The sequence below is a fragment of the Sporothrix schenckii genome, assembly GCF_000961545.1.
Source record: "Sporothrix schenckii 1099-18 chromosome Unknown Cont49, whole genome shotgun sequence".
Taxonomy (NCBI): domain Eukaryota; kingdom Fungi; phylum Ascomycota; class Sordariomycetes; order Ophiostomatales; family Ophiostomataceae; genus Sporothrix; species Sporothrix schenckii.
This window is the reverse complement of record NW_015971150.1, coordinates 2,061,469-2,087,118: the sequence shown is the minus strand read 5'-3', so window position 1 is coordinate 2,087,118 and position 25,650 is coordinate 2,061,469. Positions and strand designations below refer to the sequence as shown.

Here is a 25,650-nt window from a genome sequence, read left to right as displayed (position 1 = left end):
CCGCAGACGTCTGCGACATTCTAGCCTGCCATCGAACCCGCTCAACCCGCTTCAGGGCTCGTTGCAACATCGCTGCATCCACACTGCCAACACTCAAAAGGATCCCTGTCCTCCGCCCAGGACATTACGCAGGATGCTCTCCATCCTGAGTCGTTCCAGATCCCTCAGAGGGGGTGGCCACCACCAACATGGTGTCAGTAAGAATGGGAACGACAACACTACAGGCGCTTCTGTAAACGCCTCATCGGCGTCCACGAACCATGCGACAAGCCAGGGTAAGACGCACGGCCCAAACGCTCCGGTGTCTCTGCTCTCGACCATGGTGGTCCCCTCGAATGTGCCTGCCATTGTTATCCCCACGGCCAGTGCCAGAAACGACACGTCCGTTTCTGTTTCTGCTTCTGTTTCTACCTCTGCTTCGACGCCTCCCAATTCAACGTCCTCCTTTCCCTCGTCGTCTTCTTCCTCTCCCTCCTCGTCCAACACTGGCACCAGTTCGATTTCCAACTCCTCGTCCATCGAGCCCGGCTTTGTCTCCAGACCTACGCTGCAGACGTCGACCGTCTTGGGACTCGTTGAAGACAAGAACGAAAACAACGTAAATACTGCTGCCTTCAGAAGGAACGAAAAGCCAGTCCCAACTGACAAGGTATCGCCTGGCTCGAGACCGCCATCGCCTGGTATCGACGGCAAACGAGAATGCCCATACGTGAACCGCCCACTGCCGCTGCCTCCGCCTCCCAAAACGCCTTCTTCTTCGGCCAACACTGCTGCAGCTAATATGACTTCGCGACCAAACAAAACGGGCGGTGGCAATGCCCTGAACCGGCCTGGCCCTCCTGCCTTTTCAGGCTCACTCGCACCACCCAGCAGACCTGACTTCAACCGGCGCATATCGCGGGACGACATGTTCCTCGGATCCCAGTCAAAGAAGTCGGCAGCTGCCTTTGACAGGCGGATTTCCCGCGACGATCTCTATCTGGGGACGCGGCCTCCAGCAGCACGCAGCGGCGCCTTCCACATTCCCAACCGCCAACAGCCTTCCACAGTGGCCGAGCTCGGTGGCCTTGACCCGCCAGGTGCATGGCCGACTCGCCGTGCTTCGCCCGAGTCGCTGATGTCGGGTGAGATCCAGATCGGCATGGCTCTCGGAAGCCCGGTCAACGCTTCGCCAGCGGAACCTATTACGTCCTTCCGGCCCCCGCAGCGTGCACAGGCAGACCGCCTTCAAAGGACAGATCCGGCTACATATGCGTCGTGGCAGCCGAGAGAAATGGCGCAAACCTACGACAGCCTCGCTGCCGCCTCAGAGTCTTCTTCCACAGGCGGTAACGGTGATAATATTCCCATTCAACGCTCCAAGACGACGCGACGAAAGCTGTTTGGCATTTTTGGCAGCAAACGGCATCACGACCCGGTCAAGTCCACTCTGACTTCGACAGCTTCATCCCAGTCGCTCGAGGCCAGCGACGCATCGTCGCTTGTCATGACCTCGGCCGTTCCAACATCCACAAATGCCTTGCCGGCATCCATGGCAACAGAGCGGCCAGGTACTCGCAGCGGCAGCAAAAAGCACCAGCCAATTATTGTCCAGATCGTCCCTGAGCCTGCCACCATCACAAACATCCAAGCAAGCAACGGCTCCTCGCCTGGCCCCGCATCGTTTGGAGTACCGGCCGCCACAGCTACAGCAGCCCCAAGCAACAAGGACGGCCGCGGTAAGCGTCCTTTCTTACGGTCGAAGGCATCGGAGCCAGCTTTCCGGAAAGCCTCCGACGTCTCCAACCGGATGCCCATGGGTCTAGGGAACAACACGATGGCCAATCTCACTGCCGCAAGTGGATATCCTCCTGCCGGTGACAGCAAGTACCTGATGCCGCCACCAATGCTGGGTGCAAGCCCATACCTCGATGTGGAAATTCCCGAGGCCCGTTTGGAGCGGTACAGCGTCATGTTTGGCAACCTTCTTGGCAGTGGTCCGTCCTGGCAGCCTGCATCGTCGCTGCTTGCGCGGCGCCAGGCCACGCTCGACAAGCTCAAGAACATCAACGACCGCATCCGCCAGGAAGACTTTGAACGGGACTTTGCGGCGGCGGCCGCAGCCGACGCCACAATGGCCATCAACGGCTTGCCCAGCCCTGGCCTGCAGCGCCGGGCCACATCGCCGCACGTCACGCGGTCGCCTGCGTTTTCACTCTTTCCTGGTCGACCACACAACACTGACAACAACAACACCCCCGGACCGGCCTTGACCAATACGACTAACGTCAATAGCCCGCTGCTGTCGCCGCGACTTCGGTCCAACACTACCCCCGCGACCACGCGCTCACCCACACGAGCTGGTTTTCATTTCCAGCAGCCGCCGGGCGTGGCTGTGTCCACATCACAGAAGACAGCACAACCTTTGTCGGTATCGGCATCTCAGCGATACAACAAGAGTCCCCTCCGCAGCGATATCAATGGCCACAGTAACCCATCAAGCATGCTGAACCGCCGCGGACTACCGACCAAGACACAAGTTATGCCGACGTCTGTACCAGCGCCAGCACCTGCACCTGTATCGGTGGTCCACTTCGCCCCGACGGAGTCGAGGCTGATTCTGGATTCTCCCACAGAAATGGACTACCCTGTGGAGCAGACTTTGCAGCCGTTCAAACCGGTGATCGAGGAGCCGCGGTGGCAGATGATCTCACCGCCGTCATCGATAGGCTCAGTGTCCAGTAGCAGTGCGGGCAGTGCTGGCAGTGCAACGAGCAAGCTTTTGCGCAGCAGGACGTCGGGGTCACCGGCGTCGACGACGTCGCTGGAGCTCGATGTGGAAGAGCCGGACCCGACGCTCAAGTCGGCCGTGGAGATTTCCATTGCGCGACAGATTAGCGTGTCGCGGCAGCAGCGGCAGCTTCTGAGGCCACTCAAGACAAATAACCTGGCAGTGCCCGCAGCCCAGACCACGACAACCTCGACGACGCCGATGTCTTCATCCTCGTCGCCGTCACGGTCGGCCACGCTCCGTTTGGGACGCAACGAGCGGCTGCAGGAGACGAAAATGTCGACACCGACCCTGGTTGTTGCGCCGACGTCGCTCGATAATACAAATGTCAACAACTACAAGTACGTCGGCGAGAACGACAGCAACGGTAGCCGTGGTTGGGCGACGTCGTCGGCATCTTCTTCTCAGCAGCAGCAGCAGCAGCAGCAGCAGCAGCAGATGCGGTACCTGTCGCCTAGAAACAACGCCAGCGCGAACAGCAACATGCAGGCGTATCAGCTGGCGCAGAACCGCAAGAGCGAGCGCGTCATCCTCGAGGCAGTGTAGTCCTCCGTGCCATATCATTCGTTCATCTTGTGTTCCTTTCACTTCGTTCTTGTCCCTGGGAGCTGGTGCTATGCTCAGGGCAAGCCCTTTTCTTATTTTCTTTTTTCCTTCGTCTTGATCGACGAGATTTTTACCTTCTCCCGGCTGGGCAGAGTCCCCTTTTCATTTCTATTGTCTAGTACTTATTACTTTTCTTGGGCTGGCACTCTATTTTTATTTTTGTCTGGGACAGTCTTCTTTTCTTTGACACTTTTTATATTCGTCACTTGGACCACAAGTCTGGTACCGTATTTTCTGTTCCTTATTTTTCACTACTCTATGTGCGATACCAAGAGTTGGACCTCGACAAACAGGACACTCAATAAAAGGGAAATATAAATACAAATACAGAAATGCCCCTACTATGATAATTTGGCTAGTGAAACACCCAAGTCTCTCTAACACACTTTCGCCGACTTGTTTCACCATTCCTGTTTACCCTGTCGGCTGGAACTGGCGTCTTAAAGCATGACGAGGAGAGATGTCCAGGGTCCAGCCGATGCAAACGACTCGTGGTTTGAGAAAGCATGAAAATGATTGAAGAAAAAAAAACATAAAAGTTGCTTGTCCGAGACAAGGTTGCCAGCTAAACTCTATTGCTCCAAAAAGAGGCACACAATTAACGGTGAAGCGTTTACTTGATTTGTTCAAGTACCAAAATTATATTTTGTACTTCACAGTCAATGTCATATATCAAATTATTTAGAAACCGATATCAAGAGTTATAATGCGATGAAAATTAACTACAAATAAAAACAAAAGAAGAAAAAACGCCGTACCATATTATGATGGTATCCCAACAATGAAGGAAAACAAAACAGACATAATATAATAGACGACCCAAACAGACCAACCTCGCATTCATGTCATCGTCTAGCCCTGCCGTCTCGGCCCCCGGCACCCATTTACATCACCACACAGCACGAGTTCTGCTTCTTTGCTTGCGTGTAGAACATCTTGGACTGGGCGCTGAGGCCATCGGACTTGGCGACGAGGTCGTCAATCTTCTCGCCGCGCTGGAGGACGCTCTCAATGGTCTTGTGCAGGACGATCTTGGTCTCGTCGAGCTGCTGCTGGATCTTCATGATGCTGTCGGCCTGCTGGGGGTCCTGGTACTTGACAATGTACTCCTTGAGCTCGGGGAAGGAGACGGAGGGGCGCTCGCCGGTGGCCCAGGCAGAGCGCGGGCTGGCAGCGAGGAACTCGTCGACGACCTTGCCGAGCAGCTGATGGGCGACCAGGCTGACGGGGCGTTAATATAGAGTGCAGAAGCAACGAGAGGGAAGGGGGAAGGGGGAAGGGTGCAATCTCACGGAGGGTAGGCTTGGTCCGAAATGATGATGCCGCAGATGCCCTCGCTGCGGCCGTAGGCGTGGAAGGTGTAGGCCTGCTCCTCGACGTCCTGGCGCTGGCCAGGCTTTGTGCGCTCGGCGACGGTCTTGGAGAAGAGCGTCATGAACTCGCCGATGCTGGAGCGGGTGAAGCGGGAGTACTCGCTGAGGTCCTTTTCGGCGACGAGCTCAACCGACTTGTTCTGGCCGCCTTCATTGCGGATGATCTGTGGGTTGTCAGCGTCGCTGTTGGGTACAAAAGACGTGTGTTCCCCTCTGACTCTTGCCTGGCTAGACGTACACCAATGTAGTAGAGCTTCATGATGGCGACGGGTGGTAGACGTCGATTGTGGCGGTGAAGTAGGTTGTCGATGCAATGGCAAGGCGAAACGAAAAGGGGGCGAGGGGAGCGGGCAGTCGAGCGACAATGCCACCGGAGAGAGACACGGGTCGATCGAGACGACGGAGGCTGGAATACGTCGGTGGTTGTCGCAATGCGCAATGTTAGAGGTAGAAACGAAAATGCGAGTTGGACAGTTGGGTTGCGCAGAAAGGCAACTGGTGGCGGCTATGCTGAACGGCTGAGTCGTTTGGCGAGACGGGACCTCGCATGGGTTGAAACTCCGAGCAGGGGAAGGCGGGGTGGATGGTGGTTGCCCGCAGACTCTACGAATTACAGGTTGCTGCTTCCCGCCAGGAGTGCCTGGAGCCTTCCCTTTTGGCGCTGTCACATGCCCCTCGCCAGTGGCGGATTTGGTGGTGGGGACCAGTTATGCTTGTTCTGTTGGGGCAGGTGCGGAAAGGTAGGCCAGGCCAAGGCGGTGAATAGGTCCAGCAAGGAAGGCCCGCACGCCAGCTGTGCCTGTCCAGTAGGCTTCAGTACTGTAATGACGGCCTCCACCCATCCCACTCTTCCGTTGCTGTCAAAAATTTTGACCTCTCCTCTCTCCTTTTTCTCTCAACATCGACGATCGTGGAACCACAAGAGCAACAGCTGAACAACGCAACAAGAGCCGCCCTTACTTGCCGGAACGAACAGTTGGATTGCATGCAATGCATTTGCCTAGTCCGCGACGCATTTATTCCATGCGCGACTGAATACTGTCACGCGATGCGAGTCTGACGAAGGATGCCTAAGTAGGCGTTCAAGGGGCGGCTCAAGCTGAGTGCGGCTGTCTGTCCCTTTCTGGGGCTCTCTACCGATCTGTCCCACTGCCACGACGACCTGGCATCCTGCTATGGTAACCGATTACTATCTCCCTACGTTTTCGGTGGTTTGTCGACGAGCGAGCTTCGTGCTTGCTTGGATGGCAGAGATTAGACGTTCTTCTTGACCACGATTAAGCCGGAGAACCGCGCTCGCTCACGTCGCTGAGAGGCGACGGGTGCATAGCTGGGGCTCGATTTGTGAGGGTCATACATTGAATGTGCATATTGTGTATATTGTGCTATTGTGTATATTGTCGTCTTTTCTTGACGAGCTATAATGTACAAGATGGCCGTGTCCATCCGTAAATGCATCTGGAAACACATCCGCAACGCCTGCGTAACGCCCTCTGTCCCAAATAACCCTTCTTCCGAAAACCCAATTCCGTTTCCTCCTTCTCTTACTTCAGCACCGTGTGGGCACCGCGCGTCTCCAGGTACTGCTCGGCCACACCCTGCTGGAAGTTCCGGATCGCCGCAAACACCTCCATGTTGTGGTAGCGCAGCCGCGTCTTGGGGTCTGTGTACGGTGCCGACAGGCCCGTGATGTCGCAGTACCGCCGCTGCGGCGCCAGGCTCGGCGCGCTCTCGATGTTGGTGTAGGTCACGCTGGGTGCGGACGCGCCCACGGCGGACAGGGCCGCGGCGCCCGCCGAATGTCCAGTACCGGCGGCCCCCGGCAGCCGCAGGCTCTTTTCGAGCACCAGTTTTGACAGACTGCGGTTGGCCTGGGCCAGGTTGGGCGGCAGACCGGCCCCTCCATTGCTGCCTGTCGCCGGCCCGGCCGGCGTCGACGCGCCGCTCGTGGATAGGCCGTCGCCGTCGTCGTCCGCTTTCCCGGCCGCCGCCGCCGCCGCCGCCGCCGAGTTTCTCGACGCCCGGGGCGTGTTGGCACCGCTGTTGTTCTCCTGCGGCGTGGCCAGAGCTGAGGCTTCTCGCCGCGACGCGTCGCCTAGGATGGTCTTGACGTTCCTGTTGCGCCGCTGGTTCGGTTTCCACGACGGGTTGCGGAACGTCTTGTGGATAGAGTGGATGTCACGCTGCTCAATGAGCTCGACGTGCGCGGCCTGTGCGGCGATCTGTTCGGGTGTTTGGGTGGCCATTGTGAGAGTGTCGCTGTTGACGAGTTGTGGCTGTGGAAAGTCGAGATGCAAAGATGCACTGATCGCTGGCAAGAGCTCCCTGTAGAGCTCTAACTGGCATTTCTGGCAGGTATGGTCGGGCAGTCATATTCTGCCGAGGCACACCGCCTACTTGCTCTGGCACGCAGCGGCCCCATCAACGGCCATTTTACGATTCGTAGTGACGCGCATCGCCGCCGCGTGATGGCTTCTTGTTTACTTACTCAATCGTTCCTCAAACGCCGACCTCTCGATAAACCAAAATGGTATGACCAATATTACGGGACGCCCAGTATCAGATGGTTGATTTCTCCTGCGAAATACAGGCTAACCCTTAACAGGAGAGCCCGCACGAGCACCAGCAGAACTTGCTGCTGTCGCGCATCATCACGAATGTGGTATGCAGAGACAAGACGATGGGAGATGAGACGGATGGCGATTTCAATGGCTGGATATGGGTAGGGAACCACAACGGCGAAGACTAGCTAACGAAATATGCAGGAGAAGCTCAACGAGGCCGTCATGGTCATGAACAAGGCACTGCAGGTGTGTGCTCTCTAGACACGACGATGACGAGCGGCACGATGCCACGAGAGATGCCACGAGAGCACAGCTAACTTTGGCTCATCTAGGACATCAACATCCAGAACATGGATGTCGAGCTTGTTGCCCAGATGTTCAAGAACTACCGCTCCAACGTGCTTTTCCACTTGGAAGGTGAGTTTTGCATCCGTTCCGCAGGCAGATCTTCTAACCAAACATTGTTTCTAACTCCCAGGAAGCCACCGACAAACTGTCCGAGCCGTCATAAGAGCCAGAGACTCATTCTGCTTGTTGCTTCGACGGCCTCATCTCTCTTTTGCAATATTTCTCAGTCCTTTATGCCTGCGCTTTACGACCCATGATGCTCAGCACCGGCAGCTTTCCTTTCTGGACGATGTCTGTTTATAGGAATTACGTCCACTGCCATGAATATACAAACATACTTTGGTTCCATTAGAGCGTCCTGTCATAACGTGAATGTGTATAATTGGTGGCATCACCAGAAAAAATGCCGGCCTGCTGACCACCGCCTAGAAGTGCCCTAACGGTCACTGAAATAGCGCCTCTAATGGCTCAACGTCACTGAACACAACCCCACCTAAACGGCCAATTTATAGTGGAGTCGTCTTGCCCCAAAAAACTTTACGTCAACTACGACTTCATCGAAACAGCCTCTCTCTCAACCACCTCACAATGTCGCCCGCAACAGCGCCGCCACAACAGCCCGCCGGCACACCAAAGACACAGAAAACACAAAAGATGGCTTCCTCTTTGACTTCATCACCGCCCTCCCTCTTCCCGCCAATCCCCGCGCCCCTCCAACGCCTCTTCGATCTTGTGCCCCTCATCATATACCCAGCAAATGCTCTGCCCGGCGACGACGACCCTGGCCTCGACAGCCTCGACAACGACCTCGCAGGCGACTCAGACGGCAGCCTGAGCTTTCTTCCCACCCTCTACGTCTTTATCGAACCCGCCGACGCCGCGCGTGGCCGCGCCAGCTTCAACCCAACGTGTCTAAAGTGGCAGGTACGTTGAGTTTCTTCGCGATGAAAGACCGTGACGACAAAACCAAACAAAACAAAAGGATACTGACCTGTTACTCAAGACATTCCTGCGGTTTGCTGACATCCCTGTGCGTTTGGCCGCCTCGTCCAACCATGCCTCGCCCACCGGCGCCCTGCCATTCTTGCAGCCCAGCCGGCGGAGGACGCCGTCCCAACCGAAGTCAAAAGCAACGACGACACCACAGCCGCCACGGCCCATTCCGGCCCACGACTTCCCGGAATTTGTCAAGAAGAATGCCCAGGAGTCACAGTCATCGTCGTCATCGTCAACTGTGATCCCCTCGACCCTGCGTGACAACCCCAAGGCCGCCGCCTACCAAGCCCTGCTCGACACCAGCCTACGCCGCGCTTGGCTGCACGCCGTCTACCTCGACGAGACTGCGTCATCCACGCCATCCACACCAAAAAAAGCATCTGGACAGTCCATAGCTGCTCGCCTCTACGCCGATGCCGCCTCGACATCGCCGCTCATCCGCTGCGCCCTGGCCGGGCAGTTGCGCACCGCCGCGGCCGCCGAGGTTTGGGGCAGCAGCAGCGGTGCACAGGCCGTGACGGCGTCGGCGACGGCGCAGCTGTACCGCGATGCAGAGGCGGCACTGGCCGCACTGTCGACGCTGTTGACGGAGGAAGACGCAAACGAAGAGGCTGACGGCCGGTACTTCTTTGGCAGCCACGAGCCGACCCTGTTTGATGCGGCCGTGTTTTCGTACACGCACCTGTTGCTGGAGGACGACGATGACAACGACCAAAACGGACGGCGGCCCCGCTTCAGGTGGCACAATCGTGTGCTGCCCGATATGGTGCGTGCGCACCCGCGGCTGGTCGAGCACCGCGACCACATTGTGGCACGATACTGGCCGAAGCAGGATGCAGGTGAGTCGGAAACAGCAGCCGAAAAGACACCAGCCGCCGACACATCCGCGAGCTGGATCCAGGTCTAGCAGGTGGAAAGTCAGTGGAATATCAGTGGAAAGAGAGTGGCAGTGCGCTGCTTTTGTACAACACCTCCCCTCTTGTTATGATACCCATATAAATACACAAAAGGTTGCAGATGGACATGTTTGCAAAGTACATCGAAGTGGATTGTATTCTGTCTTCTACGGTTGGTCGTATTAAACGCCGCCAGGGCGGCTGGTAACAGGAGTGAAGTCGTGAACCAGCAGACGGCAACGTGGGGAAAAAGGAGCGAGACGGAAGATGGAAATGGACATGGAAACAAAACGCCTCATAACGCCTTGTTCTATAACAGTGGCGATAAGGAACAATGAAATGTAAAGTATGATTGATGCGCCCAGTGCAACACACGACGTGGAAACCGAGGGAAAAGAGAAGAGACAGTTGCAGAAGACAAACTATCAGATCCAATGAGTCCCGTACCTAGAGGCCTACAATAAAAATAAAACGCCTGAGAGTTGACCATGGAAGGGATAAGTACAAAATGAGACAAAACAGACACCTGGATATGAAAGAAGAGCTGGCGAACGAGGCACCGGAAAGAAGAAAAAATTGAGAGAATAAAACAGGGGACACAGGCAGCAAACACAAAGACATATGCTTTATGAACCGAGAGTGTCGACGACCGCGCCACTTATGGCGTATAGGGCTGTGGGATGCCGTCCAACACGCCCTGTATCGTCACAAACGAGCCCGGCCCGCCGTTCTGCCGCAGGTCTTCCAGGAGCACATTGGTTTGCGCGTGCAGGTTCTCCAGCGCCGACCGCGACGACTTTCCGGTGGATACTGTTGGCATAGTTAGTGTCGAATCAACCTCTACATTCAACGTGGTAAAGGCAGGGATCAGGGCAGATCAAGGCAAGCGGAACGGAACATACACAAAATGGCCGAGTTGAGTTCTTCGGCAACTGCCACCCGTCCTCGCTGGTCCAGCAAATGCGCGACTTCCGGCTGCTTGAGCGGGTTCGGATATGCCAATAGAGAGAATATCTCGTTCAGTGCGTTCTGAATCTTCGGCCGCATGTCGCTGTTAAACTCGATCTGCAGATACTGGCCGTATCTGACTGCGTTTTGCACCAGCGCCTGGCTCACCGGCTGGTCCGCTGGCTGGCTCTCCGCCGTACCGCTGTCCTCGACCATCATGACGTCGTCGACATCCATCTGCGGGTTGTGGCCATTGGCCTGTCTCGCAGCATCGCCGCCGGCCTGGCTTGGGTCGGCACCATTTGTGCTACCATTGGCATTGCGGGTCCCATGGCCACTGCCGACGATGTTCAGCTCGGCTTCTTTGCGGATCATTTCGATAAACTTGCGGCACTGCAGGTGGAAATGAACAGTCTCGTTTTGGCGCAGCACGGTCGGGTAGTCTGCGTTAGTCAACTCGAGCGCGCGGTCAATGTCGCCTTCGAGCACAGCGCGGCGGATGCGCTGCCTCTTGTTGGCATCCTCGTCGTCGGCAATGTTGTATCCCCGCACCGGGTGCTTCGAGTCAATGTTTAGGGCCTCCTTCTCGGCCTCAATTTCCTTCGCAAAGGCGCGGGCGGTGTCGACATAGCCGTCCTGTTGCAAAAATTGCAGGACCTACTTCGTGTTAACATGTGCCTGTTGTTTATGTCGACAAGACGTACGAGTGGAGACTTACCAGCTGCTGGACAAGGTCGGTCTCACTCGTAGCAGTTGCAAGATCATCGGTGCTTTCAAGTTCGTTAGCTTCCAAGCAATGGGCCCGACATGATGAGAAAAGGAGGGGAGGTACCTTGTTTTCAGAATCTGCTGATTGATGTCCTGTTTCTCTTTCTGTGATACAAGTCTCGTTAGTAACCGGTCGAGCCAACAATGATAACGTAGAAAGCAAGATGGCCAAAATTGGCACCAGACGCCAAACACAAACGCCCATAGTTAAAACATCGCTCACACTAGTAGGCGAGCTTGACTGATGAGGCACGAAACAACAAATCCAGTACGAAACGGGTTTCGAATGACGCTGGTGACTTGGGTGCTGACGAATTGGGTGCTGCCAGCTAAGCACTGGCGGCCTGGTCGCTCGCACCGTCGCGGCCACGGGCAGCTAGGATTCTGGTAGCCTGTGCAGACCGACAACAGTCTGAAACCGGAACCTCTGCTTCGAATTCATGGGCCACGGCGAAGGACTGTCCAACTTTGTACAAAGCGCTGCCCGCCAACCAAATCGACGCTACTATCTTGGCCCTCGGGGTCCATGTTAAATAGCAAGGCGGCGAGAGAGGCGACGACGAAATAGACGATACAAAAAACAATGACATAGGGTAGTGTTGGGATAAGGAATAAAATGTAGAGGGTAAAGCAGCAACCATATATGAAAGTAGGTAGGATGTGGTAAATCATCGGAGGTTCCGACATTCGGTCGATAATGGGATGCAGGAGGACGCAACCGAAAATAAATAATAGACACGGGAGAACAGTTTGTGAATTGCATGAGATGTCGTGAAAGCAGGAAAACGAAGACGAAGCAGAACAAAACGAAGACGAAGCAGAACAAAACAAAAGTGCGAGACGGTACAAAACACGCAAAAAGGGAAAAGAAGGAAATAGGGTCCTACCTTCATGACACCGTCGATGTCAAAAGTGAAAGGCACCTGCCCAAAATTGACGCGAATGTGCTCGCCCAGCTTCTTCATTCCAACGGAGGGAAAGAGCTTTAGGCTGGAGCTTTTGATGTCCTTGAACGCAACGCCTGGGAAGGAGCGGTTGGTTAGTTGGTGGTTGAGCAGAAGGAAGGAGCCGTGCGACAGAGCTAAAACAGACAAAGAAATAAAAGACAAACGAAACAAAAGGAGCATACCCAAATCTTCGCCGTTCTTGGTGAAGAAGGCGGTGCCCGTCCGAAAGTTGACGCCACAGCCCACAATATCACCTGGGCCAAACGAAGGGCCGTACTTCTTGCCGGAGCCATGGTCAGTGAAGACGTTGCCATCATCGCTGTGATAGCCCCACGAGCCGGGCTCCCAGCCAGGCGGACGCGACAGCTTTGCTGATGCTTCGGAGAAGCCGATGCCAATGGTCGACTCTTCCCGCTTCTTGGAGAGAATCGTCACCTCGTAGTAGTAGATGCCGCACTGTGGCGGCATGTAGTGGTCGGCGCGCACGGAGCCGGCCTCTTGAGCGTGCTGGTTGTGGTCGCTTGCGGACCGGGACCCGGCGAACTTGACGTCGAGGCCGTCCGACAACACGTCCAGCGACGACGCCTTGTCGTCCTTGTCCCAGCGTGACGGCAGGGGTGCCATGGGCTCCTCGTCGTCCGGCAGGCCGCCGCCGCTGCCGCCGCCACTGCTGCCGCCAATGCCAAGGCCGCTGCCGCTTCCGCCGCCCAGACCTTTCTCGACCACATCGAATGCCAGACCACGGTGCGACCCGGGGCCACCAATCTTGCCGTTGCCGAGGCCGCCGGGGCCGTTGTTGATGCTGATGCTGGTCAGGCTGGCATATGTGCTGAGGCCATCGAGTCCGCCACTGCCGCCGCCACCCAACAGCGAACCGCTATGCCGGCCGTGCAGCCCACCCAGGTTGCCTGCTCCCAGCATCATGCCACCACTGCTGGATGCGCCTGCACCTGGTTGGGCCGCTGCTGGCTGGCGTGCGTGGAGCTGCTGGCTCTCGCGTGCGGCCTGCACCTTGGCTTTGTACTGCTCCTCGAGGCGCTGGACATACACCGATTCGCGGAGGTAGGAAGGCGTGAAGAAGCCCGCGTTGTTGTTGGGAACGATCGTCGTGCCCGGGGCATCCGTGTAGGAGGGGCCTCGCAAGAAGGGCTCAAACGCCCGCGAGAACGAGGGCAGCTGGCCTCGCGCGCCGAGCAGACGTATTAGGGCACTGTCGGGAACGTTCGTGTTCAGGCCGGACCACATGGGATCCGCGTCGTCGTCGTTGCTGCCGGTCAGGTTGGCGCTGCTGCTGCTGTGGCTGCCATAAGGTGGCCGTATGCTCGTGTGGAAGTTCGCGCCATTGCTCTCGGAGCCGTCGGCATTGGTGGTGTTGAGTAGCTGTTGGAAGGTGGCGCCGGAGCGGCCGTAGCCACCGGGGCTACCTGCAGCCGAGGCGTAGGAGGGCCGTCGTGGCGAGAAGCCCGGCAGGCCGGTGGGCAAGCCCGAGTCGGGATAAGAGTATGGGTTTGACATTGTCGGATTGGGGGACGCAGACGTCAGACGGAATGTCGTTTGGGAGGGACGCGAGCTGCACAGGCACGGTGCAACAGGCGAGGACGAAAATACGACAGAAAAATAAGTAGAATCTAGTCTCAGGTGAGGTTCAGCCGGCAATCGGTCGCTTGGACTCGTGAGATGACGGTGTGTGTATGTATCAAAGGTCTGGTTGATGTCAAGTCAAGGTAGAATCGATAGATAGCGGCAAGAAGCCGAGCAGAAGACAATCATCAACTGGTGTATCAAATGATGGCCGACACAGGGACGCGGTGTCCCGAAAAAGCTAGGAAATGGACGCAGCGGTGGGAACTGAGAAAGGCTGGCCAGAGCGCTGGGTGACAGGGCGTCGGAGAGAAATGAGAGGAGATGATGCAGGGCGAAAGACGAGGCCCGAGACAGCAAATGCCGAGAGCAGCGGTGCGTCGGCTCGTGTGCTGTGCTGGCACCGGCTTGTCTGGGTCTAAGCGGTCGGTCGGTCGACCGGTCGTCTGATCACCTTACCCGTTTGTTCGTTGTCCGTTGTCGTCGTCTGCTCTGCACGTGTCGTTGACTCTTGGATGCTCTGTGGTGTTGAGATAGAAACCGTTGAGGTCTCCGCTCCGAGGATAGGCGTTGAGATAAGCAATGCAAGGGAACTGGCGTTGATGGGAGCTGCCAATCGTGTGTGCCGTAGTGAAGTCAGCGTTGGGCGCCGAAGATGGGAGGAGAGAGCGGCCTGTCGTGGAGGGATCGTCAGGCAGAACGGCGAGGAAAGCTTCAGGGGGGAAGTATTCGGAAACGAGAGGAGAGAGGTGCGGTTCTCTTTCGATGGCGGGTCGTGCTGCCGTTGTGCTTGGACACTGGCGATGGGAGAAGGAGGGATGGGCTAACAGAGAGCCGGTGGCGGGCGTGGTCGAGGTTGGCAAGGACGAATGGTGCGTAATAGAGTGCTAGTTCGCCATGGAGGTGTTCTTTGCAGTGGTCGTCTAAGCGCTGTAGCGAAAAGCAGCTAGCACGGGGCGACGAATCACGGGATGCTTTATAGGGCAGTTCGAAACACTCGAGACCAGAGCGAACGTGGCATACTCGACCAGCTTTTCAATTGTTGTCCGAAAATAAAAGAAGGGACGAGCATTTGCAGAAAAATGGCGTATTTTAGGAAAGCATCTTACTTCTTGCTTCTGCTCGAGGACTTATCAAGATACGAGCTGTGCCGTGACCGATCCGACACGCGAGATAGAGCAGTGCACATGACGGCAGAACGCTGGAAGGGACCGCCTGTAGAGTAATAAATGATGCGACCTAGGCCCTGGAGTGCAGCGTAGGCGAGACCTGCTGGTCGCTGACGGAATCGTTGAGGTGATTGCTTCGGTAGTGGGCTAATCGACAGTCGTTTAGCGGGTACTTTGCGAGCGAGGCTGTTTGCTGGTGGTTTTGCGGGGGTTGCCACAATTGAGCATGTACCTCCAGATCAATAAGTGCCAGCATCCACATCAGAGTGGGTCCATCCACCACTTGCAAGCAGCTGGACTTTTCGAGCTACACCAGTCCTGGGCTGGCCTTGCGGGAGTGGTCACTGGACCATCTGTTTGCAGGATGGGAGAACACGGCCACAGCATATTGCATCCGGGAGCGATCTAGACGAAAGAAAATACTGTGAAGGATGTGTGTACGGGCGAGTTAGGACCAACGGGAAATTCCTTTATATTGTTACAACTTAGGGCTGCTTGCATACGAGGTTTCGATGTTTCGAAGCTGAGGTGAGGGAGCATTTAAGAACACGGTGAACTATGGCACGTTGGAGGACACTGTGTGTGGTGAAGACAAAAACTTTTCATGACTGGGGGGTCGCTGCACATATGGTGTTTTCCATTCTTCTGTTCCAGGTGAACCCACCTCCAGCAAGCACTGAAAAGAAACGCAGGGCAAGCAGCTGCAGGCAAAACACAGTTGAAAATTGAAAGGCAAGGAGACAAAGCACTGGAAGATGATTTTGCTTCAAAATGACGGAACACAGGCGTGATAGCCGCCCTATACCCAACTCCCCATCCTGATAAATCCCTTTTGACCGAAGACGACATCGATAAGAACAAAAAAACGCACAAAATGATACGGGCCTGATAGACTATTGACCAACGCCAGAAAACAACCTGTAGAAGAAAAAAAAAGGACCGCAGCCATCACTATTGTACACGCCGTGAGAAAACAAATACAACCAGTAATTACCATAACAAAACCGCTAGAAGGACCGAAAGGAAAGAGGAGACATGAAAAGGAAAACAGTCGACGGGCGTCCTTCTATGCGGCTGCGGCAACGGGTGTTGCCGCCTCGGTGGCCGGCTCGACAGACGGACTCGGTACGGCGCTCGTGTTGGCCATGTCGACGTCGCTGGGCGGAGCCGTGGCATCGCCGTTGGTGACTCCATGCACATGGCCGTTGGTCTTGGCGTCCGCGTTCTGCTCCTTCTTGTCGCTGTTGCTGTCCTTGCCGTTCTCCTTGTTGCTGCCCGTGCCGTCGGCCGACGCCGTGGCGGAGGTCGACTCGTCGCCGCCGTCGGTGTCGGTGGCGGACGTCTTGGGCGGCGCACGCCAGCGGGGGATGCTCCAGTGCACGCCGGTAAAGCTCTTGAGCTGGAAGCTGCCCTTGGCCCATTTGCGGCAGGGCTTGCCCGTGCGGTCGAGGGCGCGCAGGCCGGCATTGATGGCGCCCATGCTGGCCTTGGGGCCGAGCTTGTGTGCGCCGGCAGCAGACGCGCGAATTTCAACGCCGTCCTCACTGGTCTGTTAGTGTCCATAACAAAACACACACACACACACACACACACACCAAAAGGGCTGAGGGGGAGTGACATACAGTTTGGCCTTCTTCTTGGGTCCTGGCTTGCTGCGGACGCGTGCAGCGGGCTGCGGTGTGTCGCCGTTGGTGCTAGCCGGTCCGGCGCTGGCAGTGCCATCGACACCGGCAGCGGCGGCCGTGCGCTTCAGGCTGCCCCTCTTTTTGCTGGCAGCATTGCTGTTGCTCTCCTCGTCGGCTGCAGCGGCCGCAGCTCCGTTGGGTGGTCCCATGGTCGAGGATGAGACGGGTGTATCGGCAGCAGCTCCAGTGGGGGTTGCAGGCGTCGACTCGGACGCGTTGTCGTCCTTGGCAGCAGCGTCAAGCTTGGAGTTTTCGGCGTTGTCGTCGTCCTTGGCGGGCAGAGGCGTCGAGGGAGCTGGTGTGTGTGTGTCTGAGACGGTGCTTTCGTGGCTGTCGGGGAACATAGCACGCAGCTTGTCGGGAGACACGGTCAAGGTGATGATGCCAGGGGCGTTCTTGTCCAACTTCTCTGACTTCCGGCGGTCTTTCGATGACATACTGTGATGGGCGTGTGGACCAAAGAAGAACCAAGATGCGTATGGGAGACAACAAAAGCAGTCGAAGGCGTAAGCCGACAAGGGAGGCTCGATTGTTTATTTGGATCGACGGTGCCCAAAAAAAGGACGATGGTTTGTAAAAGGTGTGTTCGAACCCTTTCGATGTCAACGCCGCCTGTAGACGAAATTCGCGTTGTATTGGGAGTTGGCTGGATTGCAGGAGACCAAAGCCGACCTCAAAGCACAAAAGAGACACGGTGTGGAAAAGACGTCCCGAAATCAAGTCACGAAAGGACGGTCGTGAAGACAGAAAAAAGGGCGTTGGCACAAGAGCCAAAGACGGCCCCAACGAGAATCCTCCTCGGCTTCTCGAGCGTCGTGCTGGCAGCCACTCAATCGATTAATCGGTGGGCTGGGCGGTGAAGATCGCGAGTTGGGCGCGACAGCGGACGTAGTCGGCGGCAGGGGCAATCATGGGCGTGGTGGTGAGAGCAGTGGAGCGGTGGAGGTGATGGGCGTCGATGGGCCTTGGTCACGATGGTGATGATGGTGATGGGATGACGACGATTGAGGCCAACAGGGAAAGGGGGAGCGAAAGGGATTTTATTGTGGCGTGCAAAGGCATCCTGGGGGAAATAGAGGGTTTGGGTTTTGGGGCCATTCTCGCAATGGGAGCGGCCGGAGCGTGGACAGCTAAAAAAGGAGGGCGCATTTTTGATGGGTTTTTTTCTCTCGCCTTGTTCGCGCCGCCAAAATGCTGAATGAAGTCTCCAGGCGAGCCCGGAACGAGAACTGTGTAAGTTACGTGTGGTTTGGCCCGTGGCAGCAAGTGTTTTAGTCTGGCGACTGGGGCCGGTGTTTTTGCATTTATTTTTGCTATTTTATTTAATTCGGCCGCCAAAGTACGCCAATAACACACCAGAAGGCTCAGAGCGTTGGCCTGAGGCAGGATTCTGCTCCATAAAAAAGGAGGCTGTAACCAATCAGATCCGTGTTTGTGATTCCAAATGCGGACTAGCGCAAGTGTATTGCCAGTCAGGGGCACACAGTGCCGAACATGTGCGAGGCACGGAGCGACTACGGAGTCAGTTTGGTGATGATGTGCTGCCTTCTGACCTTTGAAATCTGCTGTTTCGTCACCCGTTTTGTGGCTTTACCGCCTGGATTTTGCGTTTCTGGCTGCTTCTGTCGGGATTACGGAGCAGCACCTAGCAGCCAAGGAACAAAGTAAGAGACACGACACAGGACACACAGGACACCGACACAGCCTGCGACCATTCATTTTCCACTTAGTGGCGCAGACCACCATTCGTCTGTCCGTCTCGCCAACTCCCGACTGACGCCAGCCAGGACGCAGGAATGCAGCGATCAAGGAGCTGAGGTTGCGCACTCAGGTGTGATACCGTGAGACAGACGCATCCTACAGGACGCACACATTTCCGATCACAGTCGCTGCAATGGACAGTTGCACCTTCTAATCGTGACAAGAGCGGCCTGGGATGGCAACAGCGATAGGGAGTGAGGGGCCGACGAAAGCACGAACATGATTGATTTGTGCGCATCTTTGCAATGTTCGGAAAGAACTACTGGGTAAAATCGATCTTAGTCGCCCAAGTGTTCCCGGAGAAGAAGGAACGAGAGAATGAACGGAAGGGGCGAGAGACTGTTGGGCGATGTTCGTCCACACAGTGCCCATGAGCTGGCCAAACCTTTTGCTCGTCGCACTTCTTTCACCATTTCTACTTTGTCGCGATAACCGTGCAATTTGGTAGATCGGTTGGCGGACAGCCCTAAAATGGCTCCTGTCAATAATTTGATGGGAAAGAGTTGTGCTGCCTCAGAGTCACTGCCTCCCACCTGCCCAAAAATGCTCCAACTGCTCATTGCCTGTCCGCATTGCCCCATTCCGTGAGACAGCACCCACGCTTCTTGGAACGGAGGAAAGAGGCAACAATGAGGAAAGAGCCGAGCAGCGTCGTATGGTCCATGCGCCCACGGTCTAAGCTGGCGGGCGGCCATTACTATGCAAAGCACGGCATTTCTATCAGCACTGACACATCTGGCAACGGCCTTCTCAGTCACTTCACTTTTCGGTCATTCTGTATCTTCCAGCCATGAATCATTTGACAGTACGGGATAGGAAGACATGAGCAACTGACCAGGCCGTGGATTTTGCTGCCTCTTAAGTGATGCTGCCGCAGTACCGAACTGCGCCGCTGAACCAATTTGCATCTGCAAATTGCAAGCGACGTCGATAATACTCCAGGACAAACCCTCACGACAGCGTCTACAAGAGCACCTATGTCCGGGCCGTGCGGGACGGCAGTCGTCACCTCGGACGCTCCGACGGCCGTCCTCAGGGAGGCGTCACGTGCCATACAATTAGATTACATAATATCGCAGCCTTTGCAAACATACTCGACGCCGAAGATGTACACTTCCTCAACACCTTGGCCTCAGTATGTTGCTCGAAACTCCTACGGATTAGATTGTTGCTAAGAAAATGTGCACCGGGCGAGTGACTTCTAAGCGAATATACGGAGGTCTACGAAGAGTTACTACAATTTTGGGAAAGAATATCTCACGTGAAGTGCCTGGAGGCGTCGTTATCTCGGCCATGAATTTTTGGAAGGAAATCCAAGCTATATATCAGATTTGGAAAGGATTTCTGTGATGTAAACACATGATCGTTGTGGTGCAGCCGGGTGGCTGGCGACATTGTCTTGAACCCTCCTTAAAGAGACATTGTCATAATTCATAATATCAGCTTAATAAACGCAGCTTTTATATTCAAGACAACTCTGACCTGTTGACCGCTGCAGCCGCACTCTTGAAACGATCCATACGTGCGTCCAATATGTACCAAAGGTATTGAGACTCGTGTTTTCTGTCAAGAAAGCAACAAAAGAGAGACAGTGACGTAAGTCCTAAGATAAATTTTTGCATTGATTTAACTGAACTTCTAGAATGTCAATTCTACCAACTACATTTACAACGTCCGCCATACAATTCAAAAACGACATGAACCTTGCCGGTAGTATTCGTTCTGTCTACACAGAACGTCGCAAATATCCTGTGGAAACGGGGGTTGCCTGTTGGCTTGTGGGCGACATTAGCGCGCACGTCATTGTTGGATTGGTTGGTGAGACGTGCTCGACCGCTTCTGTTTTAACCCTTGGCGGCCCCCAAGTTTGTAGGTTATGACGGGCACCTGTTCCGCCGCTCACATCTTGTTTAGTGCATCGCCGACGACAACGCTCGGCGTCGTTTTACGCGGTTTCTGTATTGTTACGCCGGAATACCGATTTAATTTGTGGGAGCGTGTATCTGCCGACCATGACCAGAAATGCAGGAGGTAGGCTACAAAACGGGGTTATTATGTTCTTTGATTTTGTATCTTTTTTTATTGCAAGAACTAACATAACAGCCGGCCTGCCCATCACGACGTTCGACATCAACCACATCCAAGTCGACCCGACAACATTCAATAAAAAGCGGAAGCGGACAAACACAGCCTGCGTGCGGTGTCATGAGCGAAAAATCAAGTGTGATGCTGGTAGGTGGATGAAATCGTTTATTGTGATACCAGATCGACGACCGACTGCGAGCAAAAACTGACCGTCAGGATCACTGCCAGGTAATACGCCATGCAGGGTACGTTTTGATCCCGTTTTTTCCTGCCATTGTTGTTTGCATGCGATGGCATACTGACAAATACAGAATTGCCTCTCTGCCAGTGCGACGTGTGTGTAAGTTGGGACGACAAGACGACAAGGACCTACAGTTACCTCGCACAAATCCGATTCTGACCCAGCAGGATGCATATCGATGGTCGAACACGAGCTGGGCCGACCCAGGCAACCCCTGACGTTGTAAATATCGACAACACCCGCGGCGATAATGAAGATGATGACGGAGACGAGGATGATGGCGGCGACGGCGGCATTGGTGGAAGCAGCACGACCAACACAAGCAGCATATCCGAACCGACGCAGCCCATTTTCCATGCTGCAGACTCTGCGCTTGCTCTCCCATCGCCGTCTCGTTCACTTCCACCTCCGTCTGCCTCAGCATCAGCGCTTCTTCTCCCACGACTGCCCAGTCCTGCACCACGGGCGCCAGCGGATGTGTCTGTGCAGCGGTTCGAAGCATACGTAGAGGACAATCTTGGTTCGTACGCACCATCGTTTCGAGCGTCGAGGGGCGGGGACTATGACATGAATGTAAACGTGAACGCAAAAACAAATAACAACACGTCTGCCTCGGATGATGCGCTTGCAGCTGCCGTATTGTCGTCCTTCACGCCAAGTGCCACCACGCATGACAGCCACAACAACAGCGACCCTTTCCTCGGGGCAGGCACCAGCTCCGTGTCCAATGTGAATGCCAACGGCGGCGGTAGCAACTACAGCGTCGACAGTTCGGCATATGCAGACCGAAACTACCGTAGTGGGTACAACAACAACCAAAACACACCCGCATCATACACAGCCATTGGGACGGGACCGGCGATGAGCGCTGCAGGCGGCGACCGGATAGAGGTCGAAATGGGCACACGTGCCACACTCGACTGGGAGCGCGAAGTGACGGACCTGGATGCTGCCGACGTCGACTATCTGCGCGCCAAAGGCGCATTTGACCTGCCGCCAGTCGACCTGCAGGCTGACCTCATCGACGCCTTTTTCAGCGACGTACACCCGACGTCGCCCGTCGTCAACCGTTGGGCGTTTCTAGCCGATTTCCGAGCAGGCCGCCGCCAGAGCCGGCTGCTGCTATTTGCCATTTTCACAGCAGCCGCCCGCGTCTGCCGCAATCCGGCGCTGCTGGACGCGCGCGGCACCAACCACGCGAGCGCCTGGCGATTCTACCGCGCAACCAAGGCGCTGCTGGACACGGGGTACGAGCGCAGCCGGCTGGTGGTGGTTCAAGCCTTGCTGATGATTACCTGGTGGTGGGACAAGAAGGACGACGGCGGACGCAACATGCGCAGCTGCGCCGTGGACGCCATCAACACGGCCCAGAGCATCGGCATGCACCGATGGGACCAGTACCCGCGGCAGACGGATGCGTCGGTGTCGAAAGCCAACGCCGAGCTGGGCCTCTGGAAGCGCATCTGGTGGTCGTGTGTCAATCGCGACGTCGGGGTCGCTGTGGGCCATGGCCTGCCGTGCATGATCTCGCTCGACGACTCGGACGTGCACCCGCTGACGCCGCACGACTTCAACGAGGACCCGACGGGCGCCGCGGGCGGGCAGTGGGCGAGCTACAGCGAGGCCGAGGTGCTGTTCATGATTGAGCAGACGCGTGTTGCCGAGGCTATGAGGCATATCCACAACCAGTATTTTGTGCAGCAGAAACTGCAGCTGCGACTGACAGGGTCCATCGCCGCGAGGGAGGAGCAGCTGGGTGGCTCCTTCCCCGGACGTACAAATTATCACGACAGCAGCACCCACAACCAAGGAAGTCACACAGGTCACGGGACTACAGGATCACAGTCCACGTCAGCCCCTTTGTCTTCTGTTGCCGGCCTCCGTTCCGATAACTACAACGACGCCGGTCTGCGTCTATGCCGCGAATGGCTGGCCAACGTGCCTGCTGCTGTGCAGTACGATGTCGACGACGTGCAGGGCCACCGGTTCTGGCCAGCTTTTCTTCACATTCTTTACTAGTGAGTCTCCCTCTATTTTGATATCCTACAACCGTTTCTTTCTCGCTAACCACGCGTGTCTCAAGCTCCAATATTATGCTGCGCTTTCGCGAGGTGTCGGTGACGCACCCGCAGACGCCCCGCGCCGTTGCCGAGCACCAGTACGGCAAGGCCCGCGGCATCGCCGCCGCCACCATGGTCAGCAAGATCATCCGCAACATGCGCGCCTACGGCCACCTTTTGCGGTGCACCGGCCAGCTAACCAGCTCCTTGTTCAACTGTCTGCTGTTCTTCCTCATTGAAGGCCACCTGGCCGGCGCGTCCAACAACACCGCGGTGCGCGATGACGCCCGCCGCAAGTACACGCTGTGCCTCAACCAGCTCTACGAATTCAGCCAGCTGTGGATCAGCGCCTCGCTCGTGCACCGCCTGTTCGAGGCGCTGCAGGCCAGTCTACTCCAGCCAGTGACGGCGAAAGCAACAACAGCAACCACGAATACCGCGTTTGACTCCGGCCATGAGCTGTTCCCTGGCTTTCGCACCTCGAGCGACATTACGCAGTCCTATATGCGGCAGCTCGTCGAGACGGAGTTCTATCACGCCGACACACTGCCCAACACAGAGATGGTCGTTGGCAATGCGACTGTAGACAGCGCCTCGCTCAGCGCGTGGACCCTGCCTTCCCCGGAAGGTATATGGTCGGGGCTGGACCAGCCGCTGTTTGGTGGTCTGCCGGCGACGCTGGATGTGGATACATGGTGAGTGTGCCTCAAGCAAAGCCAGGACAGGAAAGAGACAGAGAGAGAGAAAAAAACGGAGAGAAAGACGTCGTTGGGGACGAAGATTGCGTGATGCAAGCTAACCATGAGTTAACTAGGCTCGATTTCTTCCAGTTTGGGGACGGCAAAACTATGTGAGATCGAAGGGACGTAGAGAAACAAATTCAAGAGGGAAAAGAGACAGCCACTCACAAAAAGACAAAAAAAAAAAAAAAAAAAATAAGAATACGACCCAAATTCAACAGAACCGAACCAGGGATTCGGCGATTCATGGGCGGAGAAAGAAAAGCGACAAGAGCCAAGAGGCCGCTAATACAACGAAACCATCGAGGGGTGGGCCTAGACGCTATTCCACTCTAAGCATCACCGATGCGACGTGCTTTTGGGGTCATTTGTTTTTCTATGCCCTTCTGTGCCTTGTCTTTTTTTTTGGCGGGGGAAGGGGGGAAATGATTGCTTTATTGGTTTCACGGGTGCCGTCTTGCGTCACTTTGGCCATGTCAAGACGAATGACGTAAAAAATAAATCGAAAGGCGAGACGGAAAAAGGCACGACGAACCTGAAAGTCACGGCATCGCTTTCGGCGTCAATACATCAACATACCACCACTTACACGGGCAGTTCGCTTTCTATCCGTTCGCACTGCGAATCAAAGCACTTCTTTCTCCCAACTCGACACCCTTCGTCACCGCACCCGCTATGCCCGACTCCGCGCTTTTCTCGCCCGTCCGCGTCGGCCGCCTCGACCTCGCCCACCGCGTGGTCATGGCACCTATGACGCGCCGGCGGGCCACCGTCGACTACGTGCCCACGCCGCTCATGGCAGATTACTATGCACAGCGTGCATCGGTACCCGGCACACTCCTCATTTCGGAGGCGACGTCAGTGTCGCCGCGCTCCGCGGCACTTCCCAACACGCCCGGTGTTTTCACACAAGAACAAATCGACGCCTGGAAGCCGGTCACAAAGGCCGTGCACGACCGCGGCTCGTTTGTGTACGTGCAGCTGTGGATGTGCGGTCGGGCAGCGCGCCCGGGCGCCGTCAAGCGTGGTGCACCAGTCTTGTCTGCCAGCGATGTGCCTGTCGGCCCCGACTCACCTGTGCCGCGACCCTTGACGGAAGTCGAGATCCAGACGTGCATCAACGACTACCGGCAGGCCGCCATCAACGCCATCGAGGCCGGCTTTGACGGCGTCGAGCTGCATGGTGCCAATGGCTATTTGTTAGACCAGTTCACGCAAGACGTGTCCAACAAACGCACGGACGACTGGGGCGGTAGCATCGAGAAGCGATCACGGTTTGCCGTGGCTGTGGCGACGGCCGTTGCAGACGCCATTGGCGCCGACCGCGTGGGCTACCGAGTCAGCCCCTGGAGCCGGCACCATGGCATGCGCATGGCGGATCCTGTTCCGCAGTTTACGGACCTGGTGTCGCGTCTCAAGCCGCTCAAGCTGGCGTATCTGCACGTCATTGAGGGTCGTGTACAGGCCAACGCTGACCTCCCGGCGCACCTTGTGGCCGAGCCGATCGACTTTGTGGCGGATATTTGGGGCACGACCTCGCCCGTCATTTTCGCGGGGGGATACAATGCGCAGACGGCGCGGGAGCGGGTGGACAGCGAGCAGGCACGGGTGGAGGAGGACGGAAAGGCACGACAGGCGCTGGTTGCGTTTGGCCGGACGTTTGTGTCCAACCCGGACCTGCCACGGCGAGTGCACGAGTGGCTGCCCGTGGTGCGGTACAATCGGGACCTGTTTTACGAGGTGGAGTCGCCTCATGGATACACAGACTACCCGCTGTGGGAAGAAAGTGGCGACGGTGAGAAAACAGCCGTACGGACAGGCAAAGATCACGAATGGCCAGCAGCAACGGTGGGTGTCTTGGTTATTAATTAAAAAGAGAGACCGAAATTAAAACAGAATAAATCAAGATTAAATAAACTGTTTTAATGAAGCTGCTTGCCATACGCGAATAAATGTCCCGGGAAGAATCTAAGGATGATAGCGCTCAGAAGACAAAATATGAAGACCGGAAAGGCGTGATTTCTCCACACTGCCACATATATTTCGCGGAGGCTTAGGGACCATACACGTCCCAACTACAACTCACAATAACCCATAACAAACCGCACACAG

The 25,650-nt window shown here is 56.0% G+C and overlaps 9 protein-coding genes across 9 annotated transcripts; 4 read left to right on the top strand and 5 right to left on the bottom strand.

Moving 5' to 3' along the window:
• Window positions 1-133: 133 nt before the first annotated feature.
• Window positions 134-3,316, top strand: SPSK_04893 (uncharacterized protein; the record flags this gene model as incomplete). The annotated part of the gene is made up of 1 exon (XM_016731653.1): window positions 134-3,316. One exon carries the CDS (start codon window positions 134-136, stop codon window positions 3,314-3,316), a length of 3,183 nt encoding a protein of 1,060 aa, XP_016583194.1.
• A 944-nt stretch (window positions 3,317-4,260) lies between these two features.
• Window positions 4,261-5,008, bottom strand: SPSK_05547 (palmitoyltransferase YKT6; the record flags this gene model as incomplete). Its single annotated transcript, XM_016732290.1, has 3 exons — window positions 4,261-4,597; window positions 4,669-4,913; window positions 4,988-5,008. The coding sequence occupies 3 exons, from the start codon at window positions 5,006-5,008 to the stop codon at window positions 4,261-4,263; spliced, it is 603 nt and encodes a 200-aa protein (XP_016583193.1).
• A 1,285-nt stretch (window positions 5,009-6,293) lies between these two features.
• SPSK_05564 (INO80 complex subunit C) lies at window positions 6,294-6,995 on the bottom strand (the record flags this gene model as incomplete). Its single annotated transcript, XM_016732307.1, has 1 exon — window positions 6,294-6,995. The coding sequence occupies one exon, from the start codon at window positions 6,993-6,995 to the stop codon at window positions 6,294-6,296; it is 702 nt and encodes a 233-aa protein (XP_016583192.1).
• A 281-nt stretch (window positions 6,996-7,276) lies between these two features.
• Window positions 7,277-9,564, top strand: SPSK_05013 (mitochondrial outer membrane protein (Sam35); the record flags this gene model as incomplete). Its single annotated transcript, XM_016731768.1, has 7 exons — window positions 7,277-7,279; window positions 7,355-7,471; window positions 7,515-7,559; window positions 7,646-7,730; window positions 7,889-7,952; window positions 8,228-8,585; window positions 8,665-9,564. The coding sequence occupies 7 exons, from the start codon at window positions 7,277-7,279 to the stop codon at window positions 9,562-9,564; spliced, it is 1,572 nt and encodes a 523-aa protein (XP_016583191.1).
• Window positions 9,565-10,211: 647 nt separating this feature from the next.
• On the bottom strand, window positions 10,212-11,474 carry SPSK_05331 (uncharacterized protein; the record flags this gene model as incomplete). Its single annotated transcript, XM_016732080.1, has 3 exons — window positions 10,212-10,363; window positions 10,456-11,158; window positions 11,220-11,474. The coding sequence occupies 3 exons, from the start codon at window positions 11,472-11,474 to the stop codon at window positions 10,212-10,214; spliced, it is 1,110 nt and encodes a 369-aa protein (XP_016583190.1).
• A 124-nt stretch (window positions 11,475-11,598) lies between these two features.
• Window positions 11,599-13,731, bottom strand: SPSK_05048 (uncharacterized protein; the record flags this gene model as incomplete). Its single annotated transcript, XM_016731801.1, has 3 exons — window positions 11,599-11,727; window positions 12,157-12,350; window positions 12,399-13,731. 3 exons carry the CDS (start codon window positions 13,729-13,731, stop codon window positions 11,599-11,601), a joined length of 1,656 nt encoding a protein of 551 aa, XP_016583189.1.
• Window positions 13,732-16,032: 2,301 nt separating this feature from the next.
• Window positions 16,033-17,088, bottom strand: SPSK_05407 (uncharacterized protein; the record flags this gene model as incomplete). Its single annotated transcript, XM_016732155.1, has 2 exons — window positions 16,033-16,510; window positions 16,562-17,088. The coding sequence occupies 2 exons, from the start codon at window positions 17,086-17,088 to the stop codon at window positions 16,033-16,035; spliced, it is 1,005 nt and encodes a 334-aa protein (XP_016583188.1).
• A 3,818-nt stretch (window positions 17,089-20,906) lies between these two features.
• Window positions 20,907-23,652, top strand: SPSK_10615 (uncharacterized protein; the record flags this gene model as incomplete). The annotated part of the gene is made up of 3 exons (XM_016736955.1): window positions 20,907-22,756; window positions 22,822-23,493; window positions 23,613-23,652. 3 exons carry the CDS (start codon window positions 20,907-20,909, stop codon window positions 23,650-23,652), a joined length of 2,562 nt encoding a protein of 853 aa, XP_016583187.1.
• A 561-nt stretch (window positions 23,653-24,213) lies between these two features.
• Window positions 24,214-25,410, top strand: SPSK_05357 (NADH:flavin oxidoreductase/NADH oxidase family protein; the record flags this gene model as incomplete). The annotated part of the gene is made up of 1 exon (XM_016732106.1): window positions 24,214-25,410. The coding sequence occupies one exon, from the start codon at window positions 24,214-24,216 to the stop codon at window positions 25,408-25,410; it is 1,197 nt and encodes a 398-aa protein (XP_016583186.1).
• Between the last annotated feature and the right edge of the window lie 240 nt (window positions 25,411-25,650).